General features: G+C 36.4%; 1 protein-coding gene across 2 annotated transcripts in view; it reads right to left on the minus strand.

Annotated features, from left to right (window-relative positions):
• Positions 1-22,556, minus strand: part of LOC116851673 (T-box transcription factor TBX20-like) — a 109,422-nt gene extending 86,866 nt beyond the window's left edge. For both annotated transcript variants that reach the window (XM_032831327.1, XM_032831326.1), the window contains exon 1: positions 21,313-22,556. In XM_032831327.1, the coding sequence (XP_032687218.1) occupies positions 21,313-21,817 (505 nt within the window). In that variant the 5' untranslated portion in view covers positions 21,818-22,556. The remainder of the gene's footprint in view (positions 1-21,312) is intronic.
• Positions 22,557-22,914: the final 358 nt, after the last annotated feature.

Below are 22,914 nucleotides of genomic sequence, written 5' to 3' on the forward strand. Positions count from 1 at the left end.
ACGCATAGCCAACATAACTCTTGAGTCAACTAAGCCCGGTCTTCTCTACGCGCGAGTACAAACCCGACCTCCGTTATTCTTCGGCGTTTCCTCATAATTGTTAGCTGCGTTTTCGATTTTACGTTTCGGTAATCCGTGATCTCGTGATCGATCCGCGTAATGAACGGTACGGTACCGTGGGCAAACCGGGATAAGGCACTTTACTATGATTTCCGAGTGCACAAACCAATCGGTTTTACTTGAGTAAGAACGCGGCGTGTAATCGCTGCCGAACGAAGCATGTCGTCATCGTTCGATGCTCGCCGGCTTTCCACGAACGGTTTCCGTAGCCTGGAAAATCGGTCGATCGCCTGTCATTATCGGTAATTTGCAAAACTATCGGAACGGAGGAATGTGAATGTAATCTCGAGTTTCTCGATCCACGCCTCTCTAATGAGTCTGCTCTTACGTTGCGTTTCGTTTTTCGAGAACGTCGTCGTCCTCGCCGCTTGTTCATCTCCGCGCGAACGTCTTCATAATGAACGTAATGACAGTCTTGAGCGCTCAAGCAACAAGCCAAATAATATCCGTAATCGCGATAATTGAAATAATAATATATAATGGTAGTATATTATTGAGATACAGTAAAGTAACGCGTTCTGCGATCTTCAGCTTTGAAGAAAAGTCTTTTAATAGTTAATAAATGCATTTGATTGAGCGTTTTAGTGCAATATTTGTTAATTAGTGTTAAATAATGATAACAGTAACTCCGACCATTTAGTAATAATAACAAAATAAATAGTAAGACAAATTCTTCATTTAGTTAAAACAATTAAATAGTTTTGTTAGTAAAGCTAAATAATTTGGTATTAATCATTTAGTTCAATATGTTAAATAAAACCATATTGTTAATTAATTCTTACCGCATTATATGATAAATATACGAAATGACTAAATACTTTAGTAATTGTCAAACTGTTTGGTAATTATTATCAAATAATTAATAAGTAAATTATTTAACTGGTTAAACTACGCATTGAAAAAAGCTTTGGTAGTAACTGCCAAGTCTGGATAATAATTATCAGATACTTTGATGGAATATTATAGTTTCAACTAAACGTATTATATATAATCAAATAACATGATAAATATTAACAAATAATCTTAGCAAAGCTTGGCATATGCAGCCAAAACTTGACACCTGTTGATAAGGTTGTAATCAAAATGTTCATAAATACGTACTACATAAGTTGATAATAGTCACTAAGCCTTGACAACAGATATCAACTTTTTCTAAAGTCGTTTGTCAATAATTGTCAAATTATTTTATTGCATTTACCTAAACGTTTAATTAAAGCTCTTTCACCAAAATATTTAATAATTATTATTCAGGCTTAATAGTTATTACCAAATTTTGCTTCCAATGTAAAGTGACTCGCAATTGTTGACTCGGTATTAATGAGATTCGCTTGCGAACTCTTCGGGTGAATTGAGAATGATAAGTTTTTCGAGGAGAAACGCGCTTAACGATACGATAACGATGTGCACTGAAAAAAGGATTTGTTTGGCGAAACCAAAATTTAGTTAAAATAGGATCAACCAAATGTTTGGTAATTATAACTAAAAAATTTAATTGCCACTATTTTGCCTTACTTTCACAGTAATATATTTAATCACTAAGTAAAGTAAAATAGCGGCAATTAAATTTTTTAATTGCAATTACCAAACATTTAGTTGATCCCATTTTAATCAAATTTTGGTTTCGATAACCAAATTTTTTTCAGTATGTGATAAATCGAACTTCTATATACGGAAAGAAAGATTCTCCGTTGCAACTAATCATATTTCGCTGAAAATATATTTGTTGCTGTAACTAAAAATTTACTGCTGTAACCGAAATTTTTGTACTAGTATTTCTACTACATCGGTTTCATAGTTAAATATATGTTTACAGCTATACTTTCAGCTATCCATATGTTACAATGAGATTTAGCTATCATACATAAATTCTTGCCGCCGCAGCTAATTCTTCATTTTGCTGTAGCTGTCAAAGTTCGCGCTCATCAACAAATCGGTCTGATACGCGTCTACTTCGCGGCGCAACCAAAAGATTGTTACGGATTGTTATTAGGACCACCTCGAAGCGGACCGTCGGAATCACGAAACCGTCGCATTCATTCTGGGCTTTCTCGAAGAGAAGCGTCTCCATGAGTCGTTGCTTCGACTTCGACGTCCGAGTCAACGATCGTTTAAGTATCCAGCGTGAGCCAGGTGGGTGCCACAAAGTTTCACAAGTGGGACGACACGAGTTCTCGTGGCCCGATCGAGTGCTACGTGCTTTTCCAAACTCAACAACATTGCGATGTTATTACCGTCGTGTTATATAATCGGTCACTCGTCGTACGTGGTTTACCGCGATTCGACCATTCACTCACCAAGTTCGTTAATTTTCCTCACATCGAGCAATTTCTCTCTTCAAAAAGACTTGGCCCCATCATCATCGTCTGTTTCCCGCTGAACCTGCCGACCGGCAGGCCATGCAATTCTCGACCGGTCGCAGCTTCGCGCTCCGCCGAGTAGCCGCAGCCAAGCGCGAACTAAGTCATTGGCTATTTATTACGGTTGACACTCCGACGAAACCCTATATGTCCCCGTGACGCTCTTTTATTTCGCCGTGTTCCGGCGACCGGCTCGTGAAAACGAGCTACCGTTTATTCCCGCATATCCCCGGGACCCGTGGGCCGTTTGGGAATTAACGCGCTCCCCAGACCCGCTTTGTTCGCGTCGTCCGCGAACCCGCCGAGTTTCAATCGAGAATTCGCAAGTCGGTCCCGCACCTGCACGTGGAAAAATAAAAGGACCGGCAGCTTAAGGGCCTGCAATTACTCAAACGCAGCTTCAGCGCTCGCGAACGAGTCGTTCGCGATCACCGAAATCGATTCGGGGGAGAAATTTTATTAGAATTCTTCACGGGTACTTTTGCTGAAATTGTCCGAACAATTTACTGTTCTGAAACCGTTGACGTATCGAGCGAAATACGCGTCGCCGTTGCGTTTGTCGAAAAATAAGAATAGATGAGGCTCATTATTTTTATTTCTATTTAGCTCCACATCCAATAATCGAATGTACTTCTCCGTTTCAGGACTTTGGATCGCCGGTATGTCGAATAAGTCATCTATTAGGGAAGACCGAGTCTAGTTGGCCCAAGAAGTATATTGGTTATGTGCTTTATTTATATATTTTTCATGAAAAAGGAAAGTGAAAGCAAAATTGTAAAATATAATACATCATTTTATTACATGATAATAAAAGGAAACGGCTAAAGTTAACAGCCGACATTCGAGCGCAAAATAAAATTTATTTAAATAATACAATTAGATTAATGTACATTTCGACCCATTATTGGCACTTTTCAGCGAATACAATTAAAATTTTAATAATATTAGTCGCATAAATGATCGGAGATACAACAAAGCAAAGTATGTTGTTGTAAATATGTATGTACTCACTATGTATGTACAGAGAATCTTCTAACCCTTTGTCCACAACCTTGTTTTAATCTTTAAGTCGTAAGATATTGACCAACCACAGTTGACATTATTTTTAAAATAATTGACTGTGGTTGGTCAATTTCTTACGGCCTAAAGATTAAAGCAAGGTTATGGGTAAAGGGTATAAGTTTTAACTCACAGTTAGAACTAAACTTGTTATAAACATGTGTCACTGATCGACGAAACGTAAATATGTAAGTTGTTAAGTGGTATAACTGACACTTGAAACTTTGAGACAAATCTTTTAATAAGTAGCTGAATGTATGAAATTAAATATGTATGAAATTAAATATGTATGAAATTAAATCTGAAAAACTAAAGATAAATGTGAAAAACTAGTAACACATATCTAAGGTGAATATACTTGTACAAATAAATTATTGATAGAATTAAAAATAAATATAATAATAGAATTTTCTTTCTACATTGTAACGAGTTAACGAATTAAAAGTCGAGAAATAAGTTTATAAAGTTGACAAATTCAAAATCAAATTAATTATATATAAATACATGCAATAATGTATAAAAAATATATAAAATATATAAAAAATCGTAAAATTTTTTTTAAAACATGTGCATCTTTCCCTGAGTTTCATTAAACTGGGAGTAATGTTGCAATTAAGAAATAGGAAAAGAACTGATTCAGTCAAATATATTTTCGAGTGTCTTGAAATTTGATATTAATATTATTTACCATAAATGGATAAAATTAAGTGACGTATTATCAGATAGAATAAAGTTTCCAATACATGTATGATACAGTATGATACTATTTTGGGTAATATAAGCAATTTTCATCTATAGAATGATTGAAATCGGGTATATATAGACGGGCGGAATAAAATTGACCACTATTTATGTAAAGCACCGCAAGGCTGTGGAGATTTTTTGCGGAAACTCCAGAACTACTAATCAGAATACATATTTTATATGTAGTCTTCTTTGTTAAGTTTTAAGTTACTAGCTAATTTAATCCGATATCAAGTTGCGGCATGTTCGTATTTCGATTATTACAGAAGGAAATATAGAATTTGCATGGTTTGCAGACATGACAACGTAGAGAAATTTTGTCTCCATCATATTCGTACAATCAATCACATCAATTAATGGTTGTTGTCTGAGAGTGCATTCCATTTAACGTCTGACTGTGACATCATACTATCCTTGTTTCTCACTGGATGTTAAATAAGAATAAGATGAGGTCGTAGTTGATGCGAGCGTTAAATGGAATATATCCAGAAAAATTGCAACTTCGCAATCCTGAAAAATGTGCCATTTCTAGTTCTAGTTTTCCTTAATATGAGTATTTAATAAATGCTATATGAACCGCTTGTAAGGAAGGCATCCTTTATAAATCAATTGATTTCGCTGCCAAATTTACGTACACTTGTCTATTTGAGCGTTTAACTCTTTCATACTACCGGTTTTCTTAGAAGAGATATTTTCACATTGAGACGATTAGGAATATTTGGGGGCGCTGTTTTCAAAGTTACTTTTAAAATGGTGAATTCTAAACAGTAGTCGTGGAAATATTGATATATCTAAAATATACGCTTAGATTAAGTTCTTTCTGATCATATTATGGAATAATCACATTTCGGATCACATAAATGGGATGTAAAAAATTTAAATCTGAGATAATAAATTTCAGGCAGTGATTACAAAAGAAACTTCTGAACAAATTTTCGACTATAGGTCAAAATCAGGTCTATTCCGTATATATTCTATTGATAATTGTCAATATAGTTAAGCAGTTATATAACTTTTATAGTCAACAGTTTATTTGCCAACAAAATGCGATTCTCTCTTCTATAAATTCGCCGAGTGAAACGAAGAAAAGTCTGAGGAGACGTTGTCGCGGTATGTTAGCTAAAAGTTGAGTTTTTTGAAAAGTTTATGTAACTATTTTAATGAAAAAATTAAATTTAAAAGTATATTAATTTTTTGTACTAGCTTATGTAACATTTCTTTTTAAAACAAGCTGAGATAGAAATCGATACACCTATTTGTCTAACAATTATGGTTTTTTCGCAAATGGAATATATATAAGGGAGAATGGGGCAAATAGTGACGGATCTCTTTATTTATTTTGTGTAAGCTATTTTCAAGTTGTCGAGATCGGACGTTTAACTAAAACGATACTTTCCATCTTCAATTATATAAAAAATTTAAGTACAAGACCCATAAGTCATATGAAATAACAAAATTTTCATAGAAACTAAAATCTGCATTTTGTCACTATTTGCCCCAGCGTGGGGCAAATGGTGACAATTATGAAAAACTCCTGAACTTCCATTCAGTCTCTCTTTTGACGATGTGTGACTAAATAAAAATTGAAATATAATTTCTTTACTGCCATATGTAAGAATTTTATTAAAACGAATGATGTATAAAATCTAATTTTGGTGAAATAATATGACGCGCTTTTGGAAAGTGATTTTTCAAATTACTTAATATTATTTTCTGCATTTAAACCTAATTTAATGGCATTTAAGTTACACTCAATAAAATAAATGGGAAGAATGTAATTCAACTAACATTGAATAAGTCAAGTAATGTTATTTAAAATTTGTCACTTTTTGTCTCAGGAGTTGCTTTTTCTCTTAAAACGCTTAAAACAATAAATGAATTGATATATACATATAGAAGTTAAATCACACTAAAAGAAACATATCGTACAATGCTGAACAGGTAAAATCTCATTTAAGGGTTCGAGAGTCAATACAATCTAAATAAAAATACCCAAATAAGATTCAGGTTTTACTTTGTTTCACAAAGATCAAAATTTTAGGCTTCTTTATTAACTATGTTTGGCTTAGCAGTTTAATTGTTTTTCTCAAAGATGATTAGATGTTCAAGAATTTACTCGCTATTGACATCGGGAGTAACATAGACGCGGGAAATATAGGAGAAATTTAAACTGTCACTATTTGCCCCCTTCTCCCTTATATCCCGTAGGTATGAAAACATTAAATAATTATCTAAAAAGATGTAACTTGAAAATTCTGAAAAACGCCATCTGGTATTCGGTCTCCTCTACATGAACGTCCGGCTCAATCGTCCTCTTTCGCGACAGTGCAAGATAGAATATTTACAAGAGTTTCCCAGCTTTGTTTCTTACGAGTGATCGGTACTGCAGCCACCGCATTGCGAACGCTTGCCCAAGGGACGTCCGCGACTACGAGTTGGCTTCCGAGTTCCGAGACAAGCGCCGCGGGTTCCTCTCGATGGAAAAGAACGATCCGATCCCGAATTCAGTCGTTGTATCGTAGTACACGGCCTTGGGCCAGGTAAACTCAAGCGAACTCCAAGCGCGCCGAGATAACAATGTTAAACGTTAAGCGCGACGATAGCAAGCGCGTCGAGTTTAATCCCGGAGTTATTCCCGCTGCGGATATACCGGTTCCCCCCTTCGTGCACGATATGTCGGATTTAACACGCGAATGTTCGACGGCCGATAGTAAAAATAAATCTTGCCTAACGGCCGTCGATTCCGTCGCTCGACGACGCACGGCACTTTCCTCGTTTTAACATCTCATTTAAATTTCTCGCCCGCGAGCGAAGGAGCGAAGGTGCGCGCGAGAGAGCGTGTGGAGGTGCAAGGAAACAAACGAACGCGCGGCGAACGACGGTATCAAGCGGAACAAGAGCCATCGCGCGCAGATTTACACGATGAGGCTGGCGCGTCACGAATGAGTGCGTCTTGCCGATCAAACGGTCAATCTGAATCGTTACATTGCTTTTACGGGACTCGCGCTGAAAACCCCGTCGATATCGAACCGCGATGACACTTAGTGGTCGAATCACATCCGCTTGATCCGCAATCGTTCATACCGATCGGCGCTCGCGGGTTTCACATTCGAGACGAGATGAAAAGCCAATGTGGAGCGTGAGCCGTTATCTTGTGGGATTTTTTCTGAGAATAGAAAAATAGAAAGCTCTTTTATCAGAAGTAGTTATTCAGTTACGAATAGAAAAGGAATTGATAATCGAAGCCGTCTTCAAGATAAAGTGCCGGGATACGGGTACAGCGTTTCACATTGTCGGCTTATAAAAGCGTATCTCTCGTTTTTACCCGAACATCAATTCCTGCTTTTTGAAGATACACTCGTCTAACAACATCTTGTCGCTCTTCTAATTGCGCAAGGGTCGATAGTTCCTTCTCTATTGCCCGCTGAAAACTTATCGCCCTCCGCGACGAAAATCGACCTGAATCGATCGAAGAAATCCGGCCGAGTTTACGGCGCGGCACAATTCGCGGGATCGCGCGCTTTTACGCGTACTACGTGCACGTCGAGTATGTTTGCACGTGTGCGTTGTGCCGGAGAGGAGAGGAGAGCCCGATTCATGCCGCCGTTTGCCGGAGTTTATTTGGGAATGGCGGCCCGTTTCCGTGGGTGAATTGCAGCGAGTCCGACCGTAAATTTCGCGCCGCGTAGGATCTTCGTGGGCGATTATTCGCCGCGGGCGTCCAAGATACGCGATGATGAAACCGAACACCATCGAGTCTCGTTCGGACGTCTGGCTGGGCCCGGGAGAGCGGCCACGGTCGTTTCCAGAATTCCGATGGGACACCTCACATGGCCGAACCGATCCGCGGAGAACAACGGGTTTTTTCGGGCCTCACCTCGCTCGGCTGGAGCCACGGCTCTGTGTACACAGACGTCATCGAAACGTCGTCGATTACGCTCTTCCGATAACGGGTACCATGAGAGAAGAAAACGAATGGGATGGTTCTCGATATTTATGAGTGGATGCGGCGAGTGAAGAGAGAGAGAGAGAGAGAGAGGGAGAACGCAGCTCAAAAACTGATTCTATGATGTTCTCAATTAAAGTTAAAAGATATTTTTTCAAGAAATCTTTTTTCCTTTTTGTAATAAAAAGATGAAAATGAAATTAAAAATTAAAATAAATTAATAAATAAAACAAAATTTGTTTACGTAGGATAGTTACACGTAGATAGAGAATTTTATTACTAAATATTACTTAATATTATTAAATAAATATTACTATCAAATTTTATAACCGCGGAATAGATCGACATATTCTACAGTAATTTATTTTCATGGACACAGCAATAATATTTTCTTAGGATTTAAAATGTTATTGAATTTCATAAGAAATTATTTAATTTATTGCATGGTTCAAAAAACCAAAAAACCCTTTTACTCTTAATTTTCTCCTATTCTATTCTATATTACAATATTCTTTTCTTCTATTATATTATAAAAATTCGATAATCACGTTTAAATCTTAAAAGACTTGGCATTATTTTTCCATTATTGGTGATTCTTCTTATTACTTAATCGTGTGTGTCTTCTTTTCCACTGATTTTCTATCCAAACTTCCCATTATCATATCATTGTAATGCGATTATTCATTATTGACCACTGTTTAGGTTTATGTTGCTTGACTTTGATGATGATTGTACAGGAATTAATGACGCTTATTAACTTTGATAATATATTTGTAGTATTATATTTATAATGCATCTTTGTAATATCTAAAAAACTTTTTGATCATTGAAAATAATGCAGCAATGCTATTATTGTCCTTGGACTTTTAACTAAAAGTTATACTGTTTAGTCTATACAATAGATTAGAACGGAAAACAAAATTATTAAAACAATAATTTTTTCAATCAAAGAACATGATTCAATTCAACAAAAACAAGTTTTTTATTTAACAAACAATATATTATTTAGTTGAAAATAAAATTTTATTTGCTTTAAATAATAGTGTGTTTTTTTTACTAATAACAGAGTTTTCCACAGAAAACATGGTTTAATTTATTGAAACAAATAATGTTTAATAAAAAATTATCTTGTTTGAATCTAACAAAACCAAACTAAAAAATCTAAAATATGAAACAAATAAGAATACTAAATCCAAAGGAGCTATTCTCATTGTGTGTGAGCTATTCATATTTTAAAAATTGAAATGTATGTTACTAAAAAGTTCATTGTATTCTTTAACAAAATATATCTTATAGTTATTTCTTTAACAAACAAGCCTGATAGTTTTTCTTACCACTATTGGAAAAATATATAGCAAAATTGAAAAAAATTTATATATAAAAAGCTATAATATTCTCTACATGTATATATGTAAATAAATGCATTAAATATATTAACAATGGTCCTCGCACTTTATTTCCATATGATATCATTTCAATTATTTTAATAGTAAAAATTATTTTTATCACGCAAAACAGCTCTTATATAAACTGTAGAAAACATTATTCTAATAACAATGTGTCACTTAAATACAGACATTTCTCGAATAACATAGTGTTTGATTTATACGAAGTCTCGAATAGCACGATCAAAAATTGCGACAATTCTCGAATAGCTAGAATTCTCTGTACTTGAATCGTACGAAGTCTCGAATAACACAGTCGTTATATAAAGGATAATGTACGTAAAAAACGAAAAATAAATAAAAAACTGTATGAATTTTAAATTTCGAATAACACGGTCTTGAATAACATGGAATTAACCTTGTTATTAGAGAGTTATTTATATATTCATTCACGGTGGAGAATATTAATCATTTACGTACAATATCGAATCTGCACGATACAAAAGAATATTCGATCGCTCATCAACTTTCGTAAAAAATCCGGGAAAATTTCAAAATAGTACGAATCTGTCTGCAGATTTTGATTTTATTGGGCTAACATTTTATAACTAAGATTTTTCCATATCGTCGGAAAGAAATATATTGATTTTCTCAGTAAAATTGTAATAATTCAAAATTTGCCGTGTCTCTGACAGACCTAAATTATATTGTAGGTTCCAAAAGTATAAATGTATGTGGAGAGTTAACATGAAATTTCAAAGCGCGTACGCGTTTTGGAAAAGTTACTCAGTTACTCTTAAATCAAACACTCTTCACGTTTCTAACTGCAATATTTTTCCGATTTAAAGAAACCTAAAAGAACCTATGTTGACGAGAAAATACTCAATTGACGTTTCAGTTTCTACTATTGTTTCTACTATTTTTATAATAATTATATAAAAAACACATTATATAAAATAATTATATAAAATATTTGTATATAATTATGTATAATATAATATAATTTATAAATAATTATATATAATAATTATATAAAAAACGCATAGTCAACATGAACTTTGGGCCAACTCGACTCGATTTGCCCTGCACTATCTCGTAATTGGTTATCAATATCCGCTCGAAGATTAAATGCATCAATTTCGCGTATCTTTACATATAGTTTTACATGTATCTTTATGTATGACATAAATATGTATTTCCTACATCTGCTACAAGTTGACTGCTACAGTAGGAAAGTAAAATTTCATGTCTCAAAAAAGGTTATACCCAGACAACATAATGTCTAAAATTGGAACATAAGACGTCTTAAAAACATTTATACATAAATCGTCTGAAAGACATCTTAAAGATGATTTTTAAGATGTTTTATGTCCCGATTTTAGACATTATGTTATCTGGGTAGCTTTAAAATTTGAGTTAAATTTGGTCTTTTTTTTTTTAAATAAAAGCTAATGAAATTTAAAACAACTTTGTCGAGTTACACTTTTGTCTTTTTACTTCCCTTCTTTTAAATCAGACATAAAGAAGTTAAAATTAGAAATTCTTTTCAACCAATCACTAGATAACTCATTTCATATCTCATTTAACTTAAACATCAGTTATATATATTGAAATTATACATCCAAACGCTAATTGTAGATTTGAGAAAAATCATACAGATCTTGTATCTTCTCCTTTTCCATCTTTCAGTTATATTTCTTTTTGCTTTTATCAAGTCTGCATAGACTCACTAAATCTTGCTTTAAACGAGATTAATTGAAATAGTACTTAATTTTAGTAAATAAAAACTAGTAAATTAAGACTAAATTATTATCATTATGTTATAAATTTTTTTATTAATTATTGTTTTCGCGAAGTATAACAAGTTTTGAGTTTCCTCATTTACCGGAATTGTTCGGTTTAAAAAAAATTTTTTAAATCTAACTTTTTTATGTTTGATTTAGAAGAAGAGGAAAGTAAACGACAATATTTTAGTTCGACAAAGTTGTTCTAAATTTTATCTTCTCTCAAAATTTTCAGCTCCCATTGAAAAAAAAAGAAAGCATAGAAATCGGTTCAAATTTCGAAATTATAATCTATTTTGAAACATGAAATTTCATTTGATCCCATTGTACGATTTGTAATGCGCTCGGAGAATCAATTCTACGAGATTAAGTGTCGATAAAGCTAATTTCAGCATTTCTAACCGCACGGCGCGACTCAGATTTCATTGACACGCGTGACGGGTGTTAAATAATTCATTAGCGCGGCGTTAACAATTTATGCGCGTCGAACAGCTCGACGCCTCGTTTGTTCGTTCTTCCATCGTTTCGTCTAATGATCTCGCCGCCCGCACAAATCCCGATGCGCAATCGACGATTCATCGAAATGTGCAACTCTAAGCGAAATGCGCGCCTGACAACGTAACATAATGTTCTCAATTAGGCGTGGCGTGCGTTTTCTTGAATAATGCAACCCCCTTATCTGTAACCTGGCCGTTTCGCTAATCCAACCAACGATAAATCGTATCCGAGTTCTCCGCTAATCGATAGTCAATCGAAACCCGTTTCTGAATCGCGCTAAAATGACGAGAAATTCATTCTTCCACACTGAGAGAAAAATATAGTTGCCTTTGGCGTCAACTATACGTTTTTGTGAGTTTAGTCAGAAAAATAATTAGAAGAACCATTGTTTTAATAAGTGTTATTAGGAAGATGGTTCTTCTAATTATTTTTCTGATTAAAATCACAAAAAAGTATAGTTGACGCCGAAGGTAACTATATTTTTCTCTCAGTGCACTTTGCAGCGGGTAAAACTAATAGAAACATACGAATATATACGCGTTACTCGAATAAAAATGTACACTTGCCCAAATATCAAATCGATTGTTCGGATAGACAGTGCGAGTTATAAAATTTTACAGCGACTGAATTTCATATACGCGACACCGCCTCTTTATTCTAAAAAAAGCGAAACATTTGTTACCAGTCTGCTGAGTGTGTAAACTGAATGTCCCAATGTATATGATAATGACTTTCGAGATTTTGCGCCGACCTGAATATAAACGAGAAAGATTAATTTCTATTTCTCGAATATGTTATTGCTTGGAAATATCTATTTGTTCGTCTCATTTGTAGACCGATTCATAATAATCTATTCGTTTGTTCTCGCTTGTACGTATATATATCTAGCATAATAATTCATTTGCATTGAAACAAGTCGCACACACGCTCACGCACGCACGCATGCACGCGCGCACACGATCGCGTGGAGCATTCCGGATTCCATTGTCGCGCGCATTTCGCAAACGAGTTCCTAAACGCGACGAAATGCCGTACAGCCGCGTTCTTCTTTTGCATAAAATATTCGCGACCGATTATTTCACGAGAACGTATTTCGACGCGTTTAGGCGGCCGCATTGTTTACCGTTTCATTCACGCCATTGCCGCGCGTTAAATAATTCATTAATGTCGGGATAATTTACGGTCGTTATCCGAATCACGCGCAGATAGGCTTCGAGTATACGATCCGATACGATTCGATCTCCATTGTCGGTCGCGCGTCCAAATAATTCTGCGGGTGATTTTCGAAGGAAGGAGAATATATGTCTCGGAAATACTCGATCCTTTCGCCGAGTGCGCGAAAAAATAATCGCGGATCCCGGATATCGTCGAATTTAAGGAGAATCTTTGCCCCTCTCATCCTTTCTGCTAGAGAGATTCGGTAGTAATAATTAATGCAATCGAGTCGGAGTGCTCTGAAAGGATCGATCGTCCGAACCGCTCATTGTAATTAGAAAGACGCAGGAAAATTTCTCGCTACTCTCTAAAGTGCAATAAGAGTATTCTTTACTGAAATACTATACTTATAACTGGCGGATCAGTTATAAGTGTAGCATTGCAATCAGTAAAAAACCTCGCTGAAAGGATCAGTTAATAGCAACGACTGTTACACGGGGAGAATATTATAGCTTTTTTTTCATATAAATTCTTTTCAATTTTATTATGTTTTTAATAATTCACTCTCTTAAGGGGATTAGAACAGTTTGAAATCTTCAAACAATCGATTTTTGGGTTTTTACGTAATTCATTTGCATTGAATTATTTAAATGTAATTGTTTAGTACAATTCATTAAGAACATTTTGGCGCAAGAAGGACCTCGATATTCGCAAAATTGAGTTCAGGAGAGCAAAAAATGTGAGGCGGCGCGCGGCCTGCGGAGCGCGTGCGATCATGTAGTGTAAGAAATGTAAATATTGTTTATTTAAAACAAACTAATAAACAGTAATAACGGTTAGAAAACTTAGAAATAATAATATCGGAAACAAAGGCTATAGGAGTGTGAAGATCACTGCTAACAAATATAAGAGTAACAACAAAGGAGACGAGAACAGTCGGTCGGTCGGTAGTAGAAGCTGTCGGTCGTTTATTTTTCAAAACAGCATTTTCCGCTCGTTTTGCCATGATTACTCAAGAACGGTTAAAGATATCGACTTGCTCTTTTTTTTTAAATTAAAGATAAAGACATACTGCATAGATTGAACTGAAGTTTGCATATGAAAATTAATTTTTTAATACCGTTTTAACAATATATAACTGGAATTTTTAAACATTTTTTGTTTTTTGTTCGTTATTTCTCTAATTTTTTAAATTTCTAGTTCCATTGCATGTTAATCTATAGAGGGAAATCTTATCTACAAAATGATGCCTGGCGCATTAAAAAATTCCAACTCGTTTTTCTGGAATCGTGGCAAAACCGTAAAAACAACGTTTCTTTAATTTAACAATATATTACTCAATTATTAATATTTTCTTAACTTCTACCGCTTATTGTATTCTTAAAGGTATGTATAAAAACTAAGAAAAAAAACAAACCTTGTGTATGTTTATTCGTTCGTCTACAATCGTCAATCGAATTTCACTCAATTTTTGGGAGATGAAACTGTTCTAGTCCCCTTAAAGTGAATCAGTAAAATTGTTTCCGTTTGAATCAGTAAAAGAACTGTTTCTCTGATAATCAGTGAGTATTTACTAATTTCCAGTGAAAACACTTTCTTTACTGCTTCATCTTATTTCTCATTGATTTCGACAAGTGGAAGTAAGATTTATCTACAAAATTTGTAGTACAAAAATTTGTTATACAATGTATTAAATCCAACTTTCTGTGTTTGTGACGATAAAATTAACGGCTACCATATGACTTACATGCAATGACACTGTATGTATTTGCAAAGTACATTAATAATGACTATTATTAACTGATTTCTTTAGGAAGATTTTACTTATTTTAGTGCTATACTTCTAACTGAACAACAAGTTATAAGTATAGCATTTCAGTGAAGAATACACTGTGATTGTATTTTAGAAAGCAAGAAAATAGATTAACAGTAAGATTTATCTTGCTACGAAACATAGTATAAATTTCGTAATATAGCAGATTTTGCTAGAAATAGCAAGTCTCTTAATAATATATTTTATAGTTCCTATAATATATAAATAACACATAGGGAATGAAAGAATAGTTTTACTGCATAATGTCGATCTATTGCTCGCTTACAAAATCCTATAGTAATTTTTATTATAAAATTCTCTCCTTGTATCATCAGTGCTGATACAGTTTATAAACATAGACAGTACTATCGCACGCAAATTGCATGAAATTAATTCTAACACCACGAACACAGAAAATCGGATTTTACACAATATATAACAAATTTGTATATTACAAATTTCGCAGTAAAATCTTATTTTCATTGAGCAAAATAAGTCAGATACAAAAAGAAATAGTGGAGGTATTTTCACTGAGAATCAGTGAATAATCACTGATAAACGGTGAAATACTTCTTTTGTTGATTCAATCAGAGTTTTATTTGTATTTTGATTTTCTTTAAGAAAGTCGAGCTACGTCAATCCAATTTCATCGGTGTAAAAGGGAGACAAACGCCATCCACGTTTGCTTGCGACATAACACAGTATACAATAAAATTATTGCTTTACGCGTACAATAAAAACGCTATATCTTGGCACAAATTGTCATTGAAAAAATGCAACCTATCTTAATAGTAATTCATATTACTCTATTACCGATGCAGTAATAGCTCCCTTATCGTCAACAACAATTACTGCGCGTGTCGGGCACTTCCTCAGTAGTCACTCGAGTCGATTTACCTTCAATTTACGAGAGATATAGCTATCCAAATACGAGCGACAGATTACTGCGAGCGAGCGCAAATTCCCGCAGCGGACGTCTTTTTCGGTCGTTAAAAGAAACGAAAGTGACGGGCCATTATCCCGTTTCCCCACAAAAACGAACCGCTTTCGTCCGCAGCAGCGAGGAGAGCAGGGCCCTCGCCCAGGCCATTTATCTCGATAATGACAGTTCGGAACAATTTCTATATTAGAGGACCTCATTAGGGTGCCGCGCCAGCTTGTAATTTTCCCCGTCGACATTTTTACGTTCGCGAATGCGCGAATTAAAATGCGACGGCGGGACCGCGGCACCACGCGCGCTTCGTCGAACCTTATAATACATATACTCCTTCCCTCCCTCCCTCCCTCTGCCTCACCACACATACGCACATACGTGCACACAGCCTCTTATTAATCGCGCGAGTGTCCTTTTTTAATGAGCTTGAGAGGGATACAGAGGCAGGTGTCCTAAGCGGAAAGATAAAGTAGCAAAACATCATTTTAGAAATGGTAAGATTCGCGCTACATTTGATTCGACTTGGCTAACTGCTTAAGAATGTATTACTCGCATCACGAAATTGACGAAAAAAATTACAAATTAATCTATATTGCATTTTTAAGAGTGACACATATAATTTGACATTAATTTAGAGTTTGGATCAAAGGTTATTCCATTTTGAAGAGAAAGTCCGCCAAACATGAAGATACCAAATGACGTATTAATGACGTATTATAGAAACGTCATTATTGCGTCATTTTACGTTATCCTGTTATTTGGTAATATTTTTACACATGTTATTATAGGAACACATGTTACTATCTTCAGCAAAGAAAAAGATAATTAAAAAATAATGAGAAAAACTTTAATTCTTGTTTATATGTATTTGAAAGTATTCACACAGAATGCACGTAAAGGTTTATTGTGTAAGATATATATATATATATATATATATATATATATATATATATATATATATAAGTTTAAATCAGTCATAAATAATATACATTAAAGTAAATACGCTACAAAAATGTTGTAAAGTAAAAATATGTTGTTATACAACTGTATTGTCTATGTAGTATACGTTTTTACATGAAAGATTGGAATATTAACGTATTGACAGTAATTGTTTCGTACTCATAATAACATATTCAGCAACTGTTTCAAAGACTATATATATGGACACATTCTTAATTATATCGTAGAGCTTTCCGTAGATTTTTTTCATTTACGATACTGCGAGTAGCGACGCGGCGCTATGAGTACACTTAATTTTACGTGTATATCGAATTAGCGAAAGTGTAAAATGGCCGAAATTATTGCACTGCCACAATTGCTTTTTATATAATTATTTGGCCGCCCGTATAGAGAGTCGCGCTATATATATATGTATATATAATTATCGATGCACAGTAGCATTCCTGCTGCCAGCGAGATGTTATCGTCGCAATATTGCTCGTGCTAAAATTTTTGCGATAATATCGAGCGGCGTGCAGAAAAGGGACTTCTTTACACACAGTTAACGTTGACAATTGGCGCGGCGTACGGGTGAATGTACCGACAGACAAGTAATTTTAGTCTACGTTTCAACGTGCGTCATCGGCGTTTCCGGAATTAATACTTGAACGTGACGAGACATCAAGCGGAAAACTTTCAGCGCGCAGTTCATGTCCCGTCAAGATGCTTGTCTCCATATTTTATTTCTCGCATCGCGCATCGCGACTTGACCTGTTCGTTTTGAGAGCTTTGTCCAGTCGCGTCTAACAGCAATCCAGCTCTAGGAGCTTGAAAACTTTACTCACACTTATACCGCAGCGCGTATGAAAAGAAATCGTCTATACGGTAATCGCGCGAGGTGTTTTTTCTTTTATTTCTGAACTAAAAATGCTTAACGGAAGGCGCGAAGACTTCATTCTTTTATTTCAGGATAAATGATCTCATCATAGCCTGAGGTTTATTATTATAATAAATGTTTCTAGCGGACATGAAAATATGAAACAGTTCTCATTGTTCATAGTTCATATATGAACTTATGTCATAAATTAAGCATTACTCTCGTATTGTTTCTCTAAAAAATATTGTTAGAGAAATTCCCTTACGTATCTTACCTTACGAAGATTTTTCTTTAAAAGCAAAAGGAAAATATTCTAAGAGCACAATATTCTTAAAGTTAGAGGAATTTCATCTTTTATTTATAGTTCAAGTAATGTTCGTAATATAAAAATTTCTTCTAGTATTCTGTTTCAAATAAATATATTCCCCTTGGGAAATAAAGAAAGGGGAAAATAGGATAGTATCTACTATACTGAGAAAAAATGTTAGATATTTGTAACTATAACCGTATGGAGGAATAATTACTATAAATTATGGTCGAAGAAATCATTCTTTTATGAAATTCTATTATAATGTTAGTGATAATAATCCTATATGTGCATTCTACTACTATTATTTTAGTATTAGAACTATCAATAAATATGGTTGAAGTAAAAAACAGCTATAATTTTAAGTTAAACAAACCATTTCTGTCTCTCAGTAGATTTCTGATTAATATTTCATTTAAAAAAGTACTATACTCTTTCGGTGAGAGTTCTCGCTTATAAATATGGGATTACAGAAATATGGGATTACAGGAAATAGCATCTTGTAACGTATTGTAATATAATGTATTTATATAATTATTATATACGTCATTAATATTTCACATAATTATCCAGATAGAGCTTTATGATCATCACGGAGTGAGATCATTGATGATGAATACTTTACAATTTTGTTAATTAAGCAAAAACTCTTGTAACTAGAGTTCTTTCATCAAATGTTAGAATGTTCTGCTTTTGGTTTTGGGAGAATTTTCTTGAGATTATATATAAAAGGATTCCGCTAAGAACAAGATTATATTTTTCAAGTGTACGTTTATATTCGATCTCTTGCCTTACACTGTACTCTCTTAAAATAAACCAATTGAAATGAAGAATGAATTTCTGATTGAATCAGCAAACGACTATTTCATTCGAAGATCAGTAAGTATTTATTGATTTTCACTGGAAATGCTCCGTCTTTACTTAACTGCTCCGTCTCATTTCTCTCTCTCTCTCTTTCTCTCTCTCTCTCTCACTGATTTTGATAAATGGAAATAATATTTCACTGTAAAATCTATAATATACGAATTCATTACACGCTATTCCAAATCCAATTCTCTGCGTTTGACGATTGAATTAACGGTTCCCATGCGCCTTGTGTGTAATGACACTACCCGTGTTCGCAAAATGAATCAATAATGGAAGCAGTCGCTGTTATTAACTAATACTGTCGGTGAGATTTTATTGATTGTAGTGCTATGCTTCTAACTGAATCATCAGTTATGAATATAGCACTTCAGTGAAGAATACACTGTTTGTATTATTTTAGAGAGACCAGACGACTTACTCCTATATGTGGCATTTAGACATTCCAAGAGAATCGAGCTTCTCTCGAAAGGAGACGCGTGATGAACACTGAAGGTCGAAAATTAATTGACAAGTTTTTAACAGGGTAATGAAAGTAACGAGTCGTGACGGTAGGCAGGTAGACATTGAGGGACGGTGTAAAATCACATGATAGACTGGCCGTTCCATTTTTGTTGGGAATGGCCGCATTAAACGTTACGGATGGCCGTACCGAAAGCGGTGAGCGATTTTTCTTCAAGTTAATGCGTCGGCAAGAGAAGCACTGCGCCAAGAGAATTATAGACTGCGTGCAATATCGTACCGGAGCGGGAACAATGCGCTCGCGCGCGAAGACATGCGGTAACAATAAACATAATAATATGGCGAAATTGCCGGTCTGATTATTGAGCTGCAAGATTGAGACGACAAAGACAACCGTCGTGTGACAGATTCGGCACGTTGCGGCGATTAAGATAGAAAGAAGTCAATTCCAAACATCATATAAAATATCGCAATTAATCGTATGATTCGCATCTAATCGTTGAATCGGATAAGTACGAAACAATTCGCTTGAAGAGGAAAAAATGTGAAATGTTTAAGAAATGCAGTTGTAGCTACGAGACAAAGTTATTTCTCAAGTAAAAGAGCGAATCCTTATTTCGCTGATGGCTATACTTTCTAATAAATCCGAGACGGTTGTGATGAGACAGATGAGAAATCGCGCGTTGATATATTCACATGAAGTGTCAATTATGTGGCTGTCGAGTAATGAGTTCCCGCGAGCCAAGAGAACGACGAAAATTTATACCGCGAAATTTTCGGAGAGATGAATGCGATCGAATTTAGAGTTAATGTCGCTTTAAAATGTAACATGCGTTAACGCGTGCGGTATACAGACGGAGTAAATGCTCGTCCGTGTTAAGAGAAATTGCACATTACGATCAAGTTTGCAATCAAGTTGCTTAAATTGTTCGGTGACAGGAACTCGAGAACAAAATATAGAATTTGCAAATGTTCGTTTGCGAAACTGATACTTTTTAATATTGCGATTAATGTAGCGTTGCACTTGAATTATCGACTAATATGTTACTTATTTTGTAAGTCAAAGAAGAATACGTTCGTCCTACTCACTCAAATAATGCAGAAGTTAGCAAAGTAATATGAAATATTGAATGCAAGACATTAAATTATAATTCATACGGCATGTATCAGCAAAAAAAGAAAATTCGGAAAATGTTTTATATGCGGAAAAAAAGATTGGTTGAATTAGTGTGACAATGAACGAACCAAACGCGTTGTGGTTGAAGAAAACAAAATTTTTGGTTAATATGAACCAAATTCGGTTAATATGAACCAAATTCGTTCATTGTCACGTGAATTCAGCCGATCTCTTTTCTCTGTGTAATTCATGTAACAGTGAGAATGTAACGCTTCCTATGCGCTCTGTCGACGTCAATTAATATTTATTGATAAAACGCGTCTAATTAAAACGCTCATAAAGTTTACGTAACTTTTTAAATTGAATAATTAATTGTAAGAGAATTCCGTGAAAACCTCTAGAAGCGATAAGCCAAAAATGTTCCACGTTTATATGAATGAACCATCACGTGAATGATGTATGAGAATTTCAGAGTGTGGAATTAAGATAAATTGAAGTGTAGCCAAAATGTATAAGTTGTAACCAAGACAATATTTATTGAAAAGATGAAACGAACTTTCCGGAGCACCGAATATATTTTTGAAGTAAATGTCAAAGGGAGTAGTTTCAGCGTTAAGTTTGAATTTGATTGATATTCCTTTTCCTTTAAAGAATCCAATGCAAGGAAACTACCAAAGAATTACCATCATGTTTTTACTTTTAACAATTTAGTCTTACGACGAATGGCAACATATTTTCCGGTTCTAAGTCATGACTCATTATACTTGCACGTTTTACACTTGACAACTGATCCCTATTAAAATTGTAAGCGATTTTCCTTTGCGATCGTCATCGTCTTCATATCCTTGTCATCGATCGACCACTACTAAACTCGCACTTTCACAATCAGAAGAGTCTCTTGGACGATATTACAGATTGATCAACAAGCTTGAAGATCACGAAGGGACTCACCATGCTGATGCAATTTCCCACCACCGACGGCTTGCTGCTGCGGATGCCTATGATGTTGTTGCTGCTGCTGCTGCTGCTGCTGCTGTTGTTGTTGCTGCTGCTGCTGTTGCTGCTGCTGTTGCATCTGTTGCTGACGTGAATCCCGCGCCATGATCGCGGCGATGCTAAAATCGGTCGCGCACTGCCTGTTCGAATTGCAATTGTTGTTGAGATTGTTGAGAAGGCTACTGTTCGGCGACGGACTCGAGCTTTCGTCGCCGTCATCACCGGCGCATCCGGACAGCCCGGTGGGAACCGCGGGGGTGGCGGTGCTTTCGCCCTGCATCTTCCTGCCCAGATAGAGGTGTCGGGATTCCTCGTCGTCCTCCTCGCTGCCGGCTCCTCCGCCGCCACCGCCACCGCCGCCGCCTCCGCCACCGCCGCCGCCTCCGCCACTGCCGCCGAACGAGGTCAGTGTCAGTCCGTTTCTCTTCCTACCGGCGAGACCTCGCGACTCCAGCAACATCACCTCGCGCGCTGCTTCCTGGGCCACGTGGGGTCTACCGATGAACTAAACTAGTTCAAGCGTCTCTGATCCTTGACGTTGCGATTACGCCACGTTATTTTTTACGAGTATTGTGAGCCGCGATGATGCCAACGATGATAACGGCGACGGTGCGGATTTCTGTCCTCAATACGCCGATACCGGTGCAGCGGTGTCAGCATTCTCTTCAGCGCTAGCTCCAACTTATAATGGCCCACATCACACGCGCGCAGTAACCTTCACGTGCGAGTGAAGCCGAACGGTGCGAACGGGAACCGTACGCGAACGCGAACGAATTCAATTGCGCGGCGCTTGTCGCTCGAGTGATCGTACTCGATCGTGACCGGCGCGTTAATTGCACGATCAATAAAGCGCACGGCCAGGAAGGAACCGAAAGGAAAGAACGTCCTGGTCTCAAAATCGTTCTCCAGACACACACTGAAACGTTGTTGAACGGTTGGCCAGTGACACTTGCTGGCCGAGATACCGGCAACGATTTGGGCAGAACTGAAAACGTCAGGTACCGTACACCTCCTGAATTACGCGAGATTCGAAAGGGCGAGTAATGTCGCCGCGGGAAAAACACGATCGCATCTATGTGACGCGCGCGCGCGCACACACGAAAAGCAGAGAGTATCGCTCGCTTTGATGTATCGTTTATACTCCGACACCGCGCGAGTGAAACGTGGCGCGGACAGAGTGAGGCAGGGAACGACAGACCGACCGGTTGCCCGACAGACTGACCCGCGCCACCGCCGGTCGCCTGTTCGTTTCGGCCCCCACCCGCCACGCGATCGGGCTCAGGCTCGGGTCGACGAGCCAAAGGGACGGTAAGACCTATAAGCTGAAGCGAGATGAATGGATACTCGACTGAGTGGCAGCGGGTGTCGATGGGCGGCTCCAGGAACAACACGCTCCGCCTCTGGGTTCGGTTCCTGACTCCGCCTGCAGCTTTCTCCCGCTCAAAGCCCAACTCGAGGCTCGCCCGAGCGTTATTACCGCGCCGTTCTTTCTCTTACGTACATTCCCTCTATTATCTCTTTCTCTCTTTCGCGCTTATGTCCGACTAAAACTGCCAA

This window comes from Odontomachus brunneus, unplaced genomic scaffold (assembly GCF_010583005.1).
Source record: "Odontomachus brunneus isolate Ranch 3 - 2012 unplaced genomic scaffold, Obru_v1 Obru_scaffold_186, whole genome shotgun sequence".
In the NCBI taxonomy this organism is placed as follows: domain Eukaryota; kingdom Metazoa; phylum Arthropoda; class Insecta; order Hymenoptera; family Formicidae; genus Odontomachus; species Odontomachus brunneus.